At 46.0% G+C, this 14,603-nt stretch overlaps 1 protein-coding gene across 1 annotated transcript; it reads right to left on the bottom strand.

Annotated features, from left to right (window-relative positions):
• Positions 1-1,557: 1,557 nt before the first annotated feature.
• On the bottom strand, positions 1,558-4,387 carry LOC147985742 (uncharacterized). The gene is made up of 6 exons (XM_087541721.1): positions 4,223-4,387; positions 3,996-4,142; positions 3,542-3,936; positions 2,960-3,473; positions 2,294-2,570; positions 1,558-2,213 (listed from the first exon to the last, which is right to left on the bottom strand). Exons 1-6 carry the CDS (start codon positions 4,385-4,387, stop codon positions 1,558-1,560), a joined length of 2,154 nt encoding a protein of 717 aa, XP_087397847.1.
• Between the last annotated feature and the right edge of the window lie 10,216 nt (positions 4,388-14,603).

Here is a 14,603-nt window from a genome sequence, read left to right as displayed (position 1 = left end):
GCGAATTATGTTGAAGCGGACAACGAGCAAGCACGCCAAGAGGCGCTGGACCTGTTAGATGAGAAATGGGACGTGGCTTTGGCTCGGTCGGCGGTTTATCAACAAGACCTGCGGCGTTATCACAGCTGCCGGGTTAAGACAAGAACCTTTCAAGAAGGCGATTTGGTACTTCGGCTCATTCAAGACCAGACTGGTATGCACAAGTTATCCCCACCTTGGAAAGGGCCCTTTGTGGTCAGCAAAAATCTGCAGAACGGATCATACTACCTCATTGACGTTCGAGAAGACTCATGTAGCTCTGAGGAGGAGAGCCGGCGGCCATGGAACATAGCTCTCCTACGGCCTTATTACACTTGAAGCCACAGGCTTTTCTTATGTACATATTTCAACAATGTATATATTATGATCAATATAATAAACCGGCATCCTTGCTATTAAGCAGGCTCTCCACCGTTTTTTCTTCAAATATCTGTTAACTTGGGGGCTTCAGCTAATAAAGCGAAGTATTACCCGTTAGCCCAGCTACCATGCCACCACCTAGCTTGGGAGCTTCATACCCAAGGGGCCAAAGAGAGTTTGATTGCTCAAAGCACGACTCAAACATAGGCACCCATTGAGCACAGCTCACAAAGTTACTTGGGGGCTCTTTGTGTCAAATACCAAAGAGTTTGAAAGGACCCTTGTAGTCGGGTATCGACCCACGGCTTGGAAGCCTGGTGTATTCACCTAAAACCCCAGGTTAACCTGCCTTCATCAAGTAAGCCACTCCTATCCAGGTAATCCTGGCACGACCCGTCGAACGTTTGATAGTTACTCTCATTGAGACCCTGAACTTGTCAAAGTTAAAACGATGATTGGTTAGTTGGAGGGCCATCTTAAAAGGCTTTGTCAAAATGGTTTAACTCAGTGGCCTGGCAGCCCATAAAAAGCCTCGATTTGGGCCTGGCGGCCCTTGAAAAGCCTTGACCATGGTTTTTTGTTTGCTTCTTGCCAAGTTTTTGTTTTTTCGTAAGGTTTATGTTAAACCGGTGTTTCTTAACCCGGTATGGCTTACGGATCTTCTGTTAAAGCATACAATTAAAGGTAAGCCGGCATCCTTCAAACCGGTCTGGCTTTGACACCTTGTCTCCAGCAATCGTCTGGTGTTCATCACAACCCGGTTCTATATCATATATACCAGCATGGTATGGTGGAAGTTGGGTTTTCACCCTTCTTAAAATCACCATTGGTAAACCAACAACAATGTTTCATATTACAGGTATGATTTATTATTGCTGCAACCATAGTTTCTTACCAAGTTGTGTTGGGTATTTTGACCCGTCCGATGGTAAACCGCCCAGACAGATTTTTCTTATGCAGACACAGGGATTGCATAATATTGTGAAAATACATAAGCCAGTACTGAAATTATCATGAGGGATCAACGCAAAGTGTATCCCAGTGCATGATGGCAACGGATTAAAGTATTTTCACTAGCCTATTACAAGGCGCTTGAAGGCCCAAAGTATGGTGTTTCCAACAGAACAAAGTTTATGGAGCATCACTCTGATTGCCGAATCAAGCCTCATTACCATGTTGACGTGAAGTTGATGGGTCATTTGGCGTCGGATCAGCCTCCTCCTCCCCACCTAGCGGCTGGAAGTTTGTGGTAGTCCAGTCAATCCGGGTTAAGGCCTGAAAGATAGCTTCTTCACTGATAAGTTCCGACAGATCAATGTCAGGGGCATAAGTGTGCTTACGGATTGGCGAAATAAGATTTTGCGCTTCCGGCATGACAGCATTAACCCGTTTGTTGTTGGCATCATAATAAGACCGGTGAACAGTCAAGTTAGCATCTTCTGCCAGCTGACTCGCTAGAGGATGCATTTCCCTTGTCACCTTTTTAAGGGCTTCATCATCAAAATCTGCCCCGTTTTCTTGTGTGCTTGGAAAGCCTTTGGCAAGGTCAGCCGGATCCAAGTCGGCTATCCATGCTTTGGCTCGGGTGAGTGCCAACAAAGCGCCAGCCCTGGCAGCAGATCGCTTTACCTCTTCTATATGTGCTGGTGCCATGGATAGCCTTGCCAGAGCGTCCTTGATCAGTGTTGGAGCCAGATTGTCGTAGGATGCTGCGCAGATAACCCATTGAGCACCGGCGTATAGTTGTTCAAGCAGAGTATATGCTGCTTTCAGCTTCATCCGTACATCTGAGCCCAGATGAGTAATGCGGCTACCTGCAACGGTTTAAGAATTTCATATTTCAACCGGCACCTTACAAGATGGATATTTCAGATGCCTTGCTAGGAGTACTTACCAAATACTGCGGAGGTCATGGCGTTCACTTGACGCTTCAACCCAGAAAGCTCTTCTGCCACCGGTTTAAGAGCGGACTCGACGTCTTCAGCCCATTTCAGCAATGTATCCTTCTCAGTGTCCCAATTGGCACGTTCAGTCTTGAATTCTTCCTTAAGTCGTTCCATGGAAGTTAAAGCGGCTCGAAGCTCATCTTTGGCTTTAGAAGATTCTTCTTGATAGGATTTGATACTCTCTTGAAGATCAGCAATTTGCGTCTGTTGATGGTTTATATCAGCCTGCCATAATCAGAGGAGCATATCAATATTTTATCAAAAGTCCCAAGCATACAACTAGTTCTACACTTGGCACTTGGGGGCTAACGCGGATTGCTTCTTTCCTGCTTCTTATTCAAAGTCTCGAGGATTAATACAAGTTTCAATCCTGGCACTTGGGGGCTAATGAGGATTGCTTCTTTTCTACTGCTTATTCAAAGTCCCGAGGATTAATACAAGTTTCAATCCTGGCACTTGGGGGCTAATGTATATTTGTTCGAAAAACTTAAAAGTCAACAATGTGCAGTATGGAAGGTCAAAAGTCCCAGTTTGTCTTTACAAGCTAAACCAGCCCTTGGGGGCTACAAGATACAAGGCAGTGAAAATACAAAGATAAGGATGAAAATGTTTACCTCATAGCGTTCCTTCATCAGATTTACCAAATCAGCTTCATTATCTCGGCTTGTATAAAGCCGGTTCAAGAATCCGGAATGAAGATCCTGGGCAGAAAGATTAGCATATTTTGACAAGTCAGCTTCCATCTTCCCCTTGCCCATAGAAGTAAACTCATCCTTGGCGGTATGTTTTGCCAAGATAACTGGATTGCCCGGAGCGGTATAAGCAGTGCCAGTAACAATAACGTCATCATCTTTGGCTGGGTTAGGAGTGGTAGGAGGGCTTGGCGGATTAGCAGTTGAGCTCATTGGATCAACAACCGGACTTGCAGGTATAGCATGTGGACTTGAGGTGCCCTCATGTGTGGCCGGATCAGCTTCCGGCGGATCGGCGTTGTTAGCTGGCTCTGGCGGGACAGAATCATCCATGATATTCTCAAGATTTTTATTAGGATTTTCAGGAGTTTCCTCCGGTTCAACTTCGCCGGTAGGGGCACTGGTCTTAGCCTTCTTACTCAGACGAGCTTTGGCACTAATATTAAAACAAGGATTAGTATGATTAACCAAATTATGAAGGAGAAGGGAGGGCTGCATGCTTACCCAGGGACGGTTTTCAGTGGAGGCAGCTGAGTGGTTGATGAACCGCCAGACGAATTAGAAGATACCTGGTAATTTGAATCAGATGGATTGAGAGGGCATCGGAAGAAACCTTTCAAAATATAACGTTTTTCAGGAGAACAAGCAACCTCTGGACGACGTATCCGGTTTGGTGTATGAGGTAAACCGGAAGAAGTGACTTGTTGACCACTGTGTCGGGTTGTGCGACGCCCTTTGGTTTGCTGTGTCTTCAAAGAAATTTTTTGATCCAAATGATCAACATGGTGAGAGCATTTCACTTTCTGAACTACACGGCGAAATCGTTGAACTGGCACAAGTTCTGAGTCAGAAAGACAAATTACCTCAACATGATCTGCATGGCTGGCCTCCGCATCATCCTAGGAGTAATCATTATTAGTAAAATATATGAATAGAAGTCAAGGGAGTCAAACTTTACCTCTTCAGCCGAGTCACCGACATCCTCTGGTGGTTCCGAAGACTCAACAGTTTTCTTTTTGGCAGCTCTCTTGATGACCTTGGTCTTAACACGAGGAGCCTTAGCCGCTTTGTCTTGAGATTTCCTTTTCCAGAAGGAGCTACTGGCCTGCGAGATTGCACAAAGGGTTATTATAGCAGTGTTAAAGCGGAGAAGGATCAGGAAAAGTACAAGGTTAAAATCTTTACCGCTGGCGGTTTGTTGGAGGCATAAACAGGGCGCAGACCAATTTGAGTACATACGGTGAGCGGTTTGCCAAGTATTTTCTTTACACCTTCAGTGACTTCATCATCAGTCAGTTCTATTTCATTAAACCATTGTGGATCATTGGTGTTGCCGGTATATTCAAACATCAATCCGGGGCGGCGGCTTAAAGGCAGAATGCACCATGAAATCCGAAAGCGGACGAGATCAACACCAGTTAAACCGTTGGCAAGGAAAGCCCGGAGTTTGGCGAGTTGAGGTGCATAGGCTTGTCGGTCTTTGGCAGACAATCTCTAAGGTAAAGGGTGATTATTGTTGAGCCGGTGCGGACGGTAGCCCGGTAAAGGATTCTCTTCAGCAGGGGCAGTATTCTGACAGTAGAACCAAGTTTGGTTCCAGTCTTTTGGATGGCTGTGAAGTTTGGCGTGAGGAAAGTCAACCTCTTTCCTCTTTTGGATCGACACACCACCAAGTTCAGTATTGGGTCCATCAGAAAATTCAGTCCGGCGGTTTAAGTGAAAGAGATCGACAGTTGGTTCTTCTTGCAGGTAAACCTCGCAGAATACTTGGAAATCGCATATGTTGGACACAGAATTTGGTCCAATATCTTGAGGATGAAGTTGGAAGCTGGCAAGAACATCCCAGAATTTTTTTGATCCGGGAGGACTGAAACCTCGAGCTAAATGTTGCATGAACACAATCACTTCTCCATCTTGAGGCTCAGGAGGGCACTCAGGGCCAGGAACTCGCCAATGGAGGACATTTTTTGAAGCTAAAGCGCCTGTGGTGACATATCCATTGATTTGCGTTTCTGTGATCCGAGATGGAACCCAGTTGCAAGCAGCAAATTGCTTCATCATCTTACAAAGTCTGTAAAAGGAAAATGGACGGTTTACGATTGGCGGTTCATATGTGTTTGTCAATGTTAAACCGGCAATTCAAGGTATACGTATGAAGTGAACCAGGCATTGCTATTCAAGTCTAGATGGCGGTTTAAGAGAGGTCTAATGACATATGATGGATTATCAATTATTAAAGGTTAAACCACCCTTGGGAGGCAGAACCCAATCTGAAAATTTGCTAAGTGTTGCGGAAACAAGTTTCACAAGATGGTGATATAATTTTGGATCTACCGTTGTTCAAAAAACAAATTTTTCTGAGCCCTACAATGGTGTTAAATAGAACAAAGAAGGTTCAGATAAGGATTTATACAGGAACAATAAGATGCTGTAGTACGGCAGATTAAAGCTACAGATCCAGCCGCAAGGGGAAACTATCAGGCCTAGCTAGATTTAGTAAGATGCTAAAGGAAAAGCGGAAAAAGTACTGATGAACACTGACGAACACCAAAGAAATTTTGAAACCCTAATGTAGATTTAACAAGTAAAGGAAAGGAGTATTTACCAGGGACACGCAGCGGCGGAGTATCTCAAGATATCTGGTACGAACAGGGTGATGCAGCGGCCTAGTTGGTGCAGACTGGAAGATCGACGACGACGGCGGCGGCGATGCTGGAGGTCCTTGGGTCACGAGGAGGAAGACGATGCGAATTGGAAAGGGGGGAAATGGAAGACACCCCGGTCTTATTTATAAGGGAAGTGGGATAAAACAGCAGGCGCAAAAATCGAGGAGTCGGAAGCAGCAAAAGAGGATGCAGTTGTCGCCTCGATCTTCGGGAATTAATTAAAGAGAAGGGAATCTTTATAAATCCTTTTATACAGGGATGACGTCACAATGATTTACTACAGTAACAGAAGATGACGTCATGGCGATTCACCAAAGTTCACAGGGAGAAGACAATATGGCGGTTTACGAGAATTGTCAGAAATTCAGGTAGTTTTTCTAAGGATTGAAGATTGACATGAACAGGTTCAAATCAATCTAGGGCCTAATGTTGAGGATATAACCACTAAGGGTAAACCGCAGGAGGGGCCGGTTCACCTCCACCTATACTGAAGCCCAAGGAAACCCAGAAGATGGCGCTTTACGGATGAGGCTTAGAGGCCCAGAGCCCGCAGGCGATTTAGGGCCCATGGTAGTAAACCGCCATGATTGTATAAACTTGCATTGTAAGATAGAAAAGAGGAGACCGAGGCGGACACTTGTATGAGCCAGCCTCGGGACTCTATAGACCAGCCGGGGTCCTCCTGAGTATATAAAGGGGTGACCCAACGGCGGTTCAGGGACAGAGAACAACAACTCGAGAGCCGGACAAAGCGGATTCGCTCCCTGGCCTTCGAACCCCTAGCAATACCAATCACAACTAGACGTAGGCTTCTACCTTCATCGAAGGGGGCGAACTAGTATAAACTCCCGTGTCCCTTTGTCCGGTTTAACCCCTTTAAGCTAACCCGTAGCGATGGCTCCACGACTAAGTCCTTCCACAAGGACATCTGCCGTGACAAACCCACGACAGTGCGGCTGCCCTCTCTCTCCCTCACTATATATAGGGGAAAGGGGGGTGGAGGAGGCGTCCTAGGGTTCCCTAGGGGAGGGGAGGCGGCCACAGGGGAAACCCTAGATGGGTTTGGGCGCCCCCACCCCTAGGAAACTTGCCCCCCAAGCCGAGAGGGGTGGCTGCCCTAGGGGAGGCGCCCCCACCTCTGCAAGTTACGTGAGATGGGGTGGGAGGGGCGCTCAGCCCCTTAGTGGGCTGATGTGCCCCCTCCCCTTGGCCCATAAGGCCCTCAAACGCTTGTCGGGGCCTTAGAAACCCCTTTCGGACATGCTGATCGTCACCCGGTACCCCCGGAACAATTCCGGACTCCAATACCCTTCGTCCAATATATCAATCTTCACCTCCGGACCATTCTGGAACTCCTCATCACGTCCGGGATCTCATCCGGGACTCCAAACAACCTTCGGTAACCACATAATATTTCCCATAACAACTCTAGCGTCACCGAACCTTAAGTGTGTAGACCCTACGGGTTCGGGAACCATGCAGACATGACCGGGACATCTCTCCGGCCAATAACCAATAGCGGGATCTGGATACCCATATTGGCTCCCACATGTTCCACGATGATCTCATCGGATGAACCACAATGTCCGGGATTCAATCAATCCCGTATACAATTCCCTTTGTCTATCAGTATGTTACTTGCCCGAGATTCGATCGCCGGTATCCCCATACCTCATTCAATCTCGTTACCGACAAGTCTCTTTACTCGTTCCGTAACACACGATCCCTTGACCAACTCCTTAGTCACATTGAGCTAATTATGATGATGCATTACCGAGTGGGCCCAGAGATACCTCTCCGTCATACGGAGTGACAAATCCCAGTCTCGATTCATGCCAACCCAATAGACACTTTCGGAGATACCTGTAATGCACCTTTATAGCCACCCAGTTACGTTGTGACGTTTGGTACACCCAAAGCATTCCTACGGTATCCGGGAGTTACACAATCTCATGGTCTAAGTAAATGATACTTGACATTAGAAAAGCTTTAGCAAACGAACTTCACGATCTTGTGCTACGCTTAAGATTGGGTCTTGTCCATCACATCATTCTCCTAATGATGTGATCCAGTTATCAATGACATCCAATGTCCATGGTTAGGAAACCATAACCATCTATTGATCAACGAGCTAGTCAACTAGAGGCTTACTAGGGACATGTTGTGGTCTTTGTATTCACACATGTATTACGGTTTCTGTTTAATACAATTATAACATGGACAATAGACAACTATCATGAACAAGTAAATATAATAATAACCATTTTATTATTGCCTCTAGGGCATATTTCCAATAGTATGTTCATCTGTCAAGTGTTCAAAACTGCATGTAGGCACTAACAAGTTCTCTTCTTTTGCAGTGCATATTAGGCCCAGAGGTGGATGATGTTTACGACAATCTCGAATGCCTAGATCTGCATCTCTCAAATATTACTTTGAACTCCTACTGTTGGACCCGACCGGAGATTACACTCGCCAGGTTCTTTCTTGCCAGAGCAAAGGTGCTGAGGGTACTGAGGTTGAGCACGCATTTAATTACGAAAGATAAATGGTATGATTATCAGAGCCGACTGGTACTGTGGAATGGAAGTGCCTCCAAAAATGCCAAGCTTCGTTTTGGTAGAGCATATGGCAAAGCAATTGGAAGTTATTGTGTCAAACCCATACATGACTTGTCAGCGGCTGATCCCTTTTCAGAAATGACGCAACTTGCAATGTTTGAATTTGGGTGTTGTAATCTTTGAATTTGAACCTTGCAATATTTATGGTATTTTTTATATTGAACCATTTCTGCTCTCTTGTCTCAACACAAACAGTTCATCCGGGTGAACCGCATGTCGTACATCGCACACACCTTGATATGGTTGACCGTTTCTTTTGTGTTGCCTAATCACAAATAGTTCATCCGAGTGAACTGTGTGCTGTACATCGCACACACCTTGATCCGGCCGGCCATTTCTTTTGCGTTGCCTAATCACAAACAATTCATCCTAGTGAACTGTATGTTGTACATCGCACACACCTTCATCTGGCTGCCCGTTTCTTTTGTTCCTCCTCATCGAAAATGGTTAATTGAACTGAACCGTATGCCCTGAATCGCACACGTAACTAAAATCTGAACCGTGTTTAATGCATCCATCATTGCAAGCGTTTTGCACCTTTTTGACGGTTTTTTACACCACTGTTTGCGATTATTGCATCGCACACAGTTTCGTCGAAGGCTCTCTGATCATAGTGTCACCTTAGCAGCATCCTGCAGTAGTGTGATGCTCAACCAAGTATGATGCATGACAAGTCTACATGATGCTACTCATGGCAAGAGATGATGCATACAAGAACAACACATCAAAGCAAGTTTAAATGAGGCCAGAAACAACATATAACAATTTCGGAAACTCCCCATATGCAAATTTCGAAATTGGTCCAGATCTGAACAAAACACCATGTTAAAGTTGTTAAACATCAAGTTAAAGTGCACCAAGATGATCTACGCGTCTTTCTAGTCAAGTTACATATAAAGTTCGTTTAATTCGGAGCTACGTCCTAGAAGATATGAGCAAAATTGATGCAAAATGCATTCAAACATCAAGCACACATACCCAAATCAAGGATGCAACATGAAAAGATGAATCTACATGCAAAACCAAGGAAGTTTCATATAGATCACGCTCAAAACGGAGCAACGGTTCAACACATACACACGAAACAAGTTAAAAGGACAAGTTGTCCAAAACAGCAACTAGGCATCTCAAAAGCACCATAACAACATGCTACAAGAACAAGATATGCACAAACATGACATGCACTTAAAGTACAGATTACATGATTCAAATAACATCAAGGTTCAGGTTCATAGGCATCAAGATTAATCCAACAAGATCAAAGCAAAAGGCAACTTTATAACACAGATTATGACTTAGTGAAAAACAGGGCATACATGTGAGCAGAAATAACATGTTGACATGTTGAAGGCATGAAACAAACATGCTACATTGCAAGATCATGGCAAAAAAAGCATGGCATTAAATTAAAGGTTAAACATGACAAAACATTATTACTAAGCATCTCCATATAACCTCCAGATCAATGGAAATCATCAAGACAAGTAAGCAAGTCATAACAGATTCTCAGACTTAGTGAAAAACAGAGTATGGCAGAAAACAGATTCATGATGCATACTTTGAGACAACAAAAGTATATGCTACAAGAACATATCATAGCATCAAAGGTCATGGCAAAGATGTACATGTCAAGCACTACAAAACATGAACACTGGGCTACTGCTAGAAAACAATAGAACATGTTCAAAACATCATGGCAAGATTGCAAATGATAATAGTTCACAGACTTAGTGAAATAAACTGAACATGGTAGGAACAGCGATAAGTAGACATGTTTGCAAGATTATGCAACTCATATGAAGGCATTTCATGGCATGTGAATGTAACCAACAGCAAGAAGGCATATTTGTGCAACTACCCATGGCAAGAACATGGTCATAGGATGCATGGATCACTAGCTATTCACATGGCAAGAATGAACTTACTGTTAACAGACTGACAACAATATTATTTAGCAGTTTGAGAGCATGATAACATCAATCTACAGTAGCACATAAATGAAAACAAGGGAATGTATGGATAGAGCATAACAAGATCTACAAAACATCCTTACTGAGCATCTCCAGATTATGCATGGATTCACTTGTAGAATCAAGTTAACATGGCAACATAATGTAGCAGATTCGGACTTAGCAGAAATCATCAAGTCACAAAAATCAGCAACAGCAAGAACCCTACTTTGCATGCTTGTGATAGTCACCACAAGGCACATAAAAATGCATGGATTGCACCACTGTAAAGATGGCATGAATATGATCCTAAAAGATGTTGACATGATGCTCAAAAGATAAACACATAAAATGCTATGAAAAAGACAAATCAGCAAGTTATGACAACTTCCAGTAGATTATAACATTTAGCACTTTTGCAACGATGATTAAGGCATCAATATGAACAATAACATGAACGCAACAGCCACCGACAAGAAGAGCACGAAGAGCATAACATTTGCATATCAAGACCATCACCATAGGATAAGCATGCACAAAGTTATGAGTCTCACAAGATGCCTATATGATACATGAAATCTAGGACTCAACCGAATTTTAACAGAAAAACAGTGAGCGTTATATAGTAAACATGCGCGCAGGGCGGGGAATAGATGTTGGGTGCTCACCTAGTGCTCGTGGGCCAACTGGACGGTGATAACCCACAAGTATAGGGGATCGTAATAGTTTTCGCGGGTAGAGTATTCAACCCAAATTTATTGATTCGACACAAGGGGACCCAAAGAATATTCTCAAGTATTAATAGTTGAGTTGTCAATTCAACCGCACCTGAAGGACTTAATATCAGAAGCCAAGTATTTAGTAGCAAAGTAATATGATAGTAGTGGTAATGGTAGCAAAAGTAACCGTAGCAGTTTTATAGCAAGCATAACAGTGGCAACGGAAAAGTAACTAAGCAAAGATCAATATGTGAAAAGCTCGTAGGCAATGGATCAGTGATGGATAATTATGTCGGATGCGATTCCTCGTGCAACAGTTATAACATAGGGTGACACAGAACTAGCTCCAGTTCATCAATGTAATGTATTCCGAATATAGTCATACATGCTTATGGAAAAGAACTTGCATGCCATCTTTTGTCCTACCCTCCCGTGGCAGCGGGGTCCTATTGGAAACTAAGGGATATTAAGGCCTCCTTTTAATAGAGTACCGGACCAAAGCATTAACACGTAGTGAATACATGAACTCCTCAAACTACGGTCATCACCGGTAAGTATCCTGATTATTGTCACTTCAGGGTTAACGGATCATAACACATAATAGATGACTATAGACTTGCAAGATAGGATCAAGAACTCACATATATTCATGAAAACATAATAGGTCCAAATCTGAAATCATGGCTCTCGGGCCCTAGTGACAAGCATTAAGCATAGCAAAGTCATAGCAACATCAATCTCAGAACATAATGGATACTAGGGATCAAACTCTAACAAAACTAACTCGATTACATGATAAATCTCATCCAACCCATCACCGTCCAGCAAGCTTATGATGGAATTACTCACGCATAGCAGTGAGTATCATGAAATTGGTGATGGAGGAAGGTTGATGATGACGATGGCGACGGATTCCCCTCTCCGGAGCCCCGAATGGACTCCAGATCAGCCCTCCCGAGAGAGATTAGGGCTTGGCGGTGGCTCCGTATCGTAAAACGCGATGAATCCTTCTCTCTGATTTTTTTTCTCCCCGAACATGAATATATAGAGTTGGAGTTGAGGTCGGTGGAGCACCAAGGGGCCCACGAGGCAGGGGGCGCGCCCCCACCCTCGTGGACAGGGATGTGGGCCCCCTGGCCTTGATTCTTTCGCCAGTATTTTTTATATATTCCAAAAATATTCTCCATTGATTTTCAGGTCATTTCGAGAACTTTTATTTCTGCACAAAAATAACAACATGGCAATTCTGTTGAAAACAGCGCCTGTCCGGGTTAGTTCCATTCAAATCATGCAAGTTAGAGTCCAAAACAAGGGCAAAAGTGCTTGGAAAAGTAGATATGCTGGAGACGTATCAGACGGCGGGAAGCGGGACGGCGTCGTGCAGCGAATGGGGAGGCATGTTTGGTTGGAGGGATGCCGTCGTGCAGGGACGACAGGGTACCTGTATGGCGCTGACGTGGGATGGCCCGGTGCAGGTGGCTGTTTGGATCGGGGGTCGTCGCCTTTTAGGGACGGGGCGGCGCAAGAGGCTCGGGCCCACATGTCGGCGACGAGAACGAGGCCAGCACGGGCAAAGGCCATGGTGCGGCAGCGGGGTGAGCCGGCGAGGTCGGGGATGGGTTGCAAACGGCCAGATCCGGCTGTGGGCGGCCGGACCGGGGCACGGGCGGCGCTCCGGCAAGCTAGAAGGCCGGTGGGGTCGGGAGATGCTCTGGCGACTACGACCAGGGCCCGGTGGCGCGGCTCGAGTCAGATCCGAGCCGGAGGGGGCTCCGGTAGGGCGGCACGGGGTGGAGGATGGTGGACGAGGTCGCCGGCGGTGAGGTGAAGGCCGGCGAGGTCCGCGAGGTGACGGCGGTTGCTGGCAGGCACTCCCGATCCATCGGGATCGAGCGGGAGGGTGCGGGAGGAGCGAGGCGGTTCGGTCGGGCCCGCGCGGTGGGGGTGGGGCTGCCTGGCGGCGGGGAGGCGCGGGGTGACGTGGAGAGGCCACGTGACACAGTCAGAATGGATGTGGTTGGCAGCTGCGGCGGCGCTGGTGGATCTGGCGACGACAAGTGGCGGCGGGGAAGAGGTTGGGCGCGGAAAACGAGGAAGGTGGCAGCGGCTAGAGGTAGGTGGAGGGCTAGGCTTCCAAGTCTGGCAAGGGGAGGTGTTTAAATAGGGTAGGAGCTAGGGTTTGATAGTTTTGGGGGATTCCAGAGCCCTCCGATCGCGATCCAACTGCACCGGCTGGAGGGGTAGGTTATTGGGCTGGTCTTGGGCTGTGCTAGAGAGGCCAGGGGTTGCAGGAGAGAAGAGAGAGGCCCGGCAACGGTTTTCGGATACCGAAAATGTCTGACGTTTGACCGGTTGTAATGCCGCTATATGGTTAACGGTTGGGCTATCAAACGGACTCCGAATGCGACGAAATTTGGCAGGCGGTCTACCTACACTAAAATAAGACCGCATGCCTACTTTCAACCCATTCCGAGAACATTTTTATCCCATTTATAAAATAATATTTCAGAGGTGCCGCGGGCGCGTGCAAGTGTGTCTGGATTCAGAACGGACAACAGAAGGAACGGGGAGACCCGGACCGATGCATGTTTTGAAAACATGAGTATGCAATGCACATGATGACTTGGCAAAATGCAACACGCAAGCAAATGACATGACAATGACGGCGAATAACTGAAAGACACCTGACGCATCGGTCTCTGGGCGTTACAACACAGGCCCAAGAGCTGCACCAAGGGGTGACCGGTGGCGGAAGGCACCACCGGCGGGCTTTGCTAAAATTCATATGTGGATGCTGGTGTATCGATGCCATCTAGAGGCGAGATTGCACCCGCAGTCTGTTGAGATGATCAAGATAATATTTGGGGGAGCTCGGCCCTGGTTATCCACGATATACACGACCCAGCGACACTTGAGGCAATTGCGGGCAGAGAAGCATTGTCGTTGGCGGAAGACCTTCTGTTACATAATTTTGTGGTGGCTTCGGACTCCAAACAAGTCGTTGGATACATCCACAATGGTTATCAAGCGAAATATGGTACTATCATATGTGAGATTCATCATAGAGCTACTATGTTTAATTGTGTTTTTTCGTTTGAAGGTCGAGAGTCTAATAGAGAAGCTCATAGTCTAGTCAAGTTTTCACATTTTTTAGGTCAGGATCGTTATGTGTGGCTGGACCAACCCCACGATCCGAGATGTATTTCATCGTCTATGGTTTTTGATCAATAAAACTTGGTTTACCCTAAAAAAAGACACGGTAGAGGCCAGGACTGAACTGCGGTCTACTAATTGGCGCTCCTAACGGGTCACCAAGCCGCCTCGTGCACGAACCTGAGCGGCCGTCGGTACGCAAGTGCACGAGTTCTTTTTTTATGAAGTCTGCACGAGTTTTTAGTGCCAGCCAGCGGGCATCTCCACACAATCACACCCCCCGCGTAACGTATCTCCACTGCGTGCGCGCGTCGGTTGGCTGACGAAGCGGCTCGGGTAGCAAAATGGAGCTCTCCTTTCCTTTGTCAGGGAAAGAAAAGAAGTTCAGATCGCTCGTTCAGTAACCCAACAATTCAACATGTCGACTGACAAGTAGTACCACCAGAAATTCGATGCAC

The sequence above is a fragment of the Triticum urartu genome, chromosome 2A (genome assembly GCF_056163025.1).
Source record: "Triticum urartu cultivar PI428250 chromosome 2A, HENAU_Tu73, whole genome shotgun sequence".
Lineage (NCBI taxonomy): Eukaryota > Viridiplantae > Streptophyta > Magnoliopsida > Poales > Poaceae > Triticum > Triticum urartu.
Note: the sequence above shows the minus strand (reverse complement) of the source record. Positions and strands in the feature narration are given on the sequence as shown.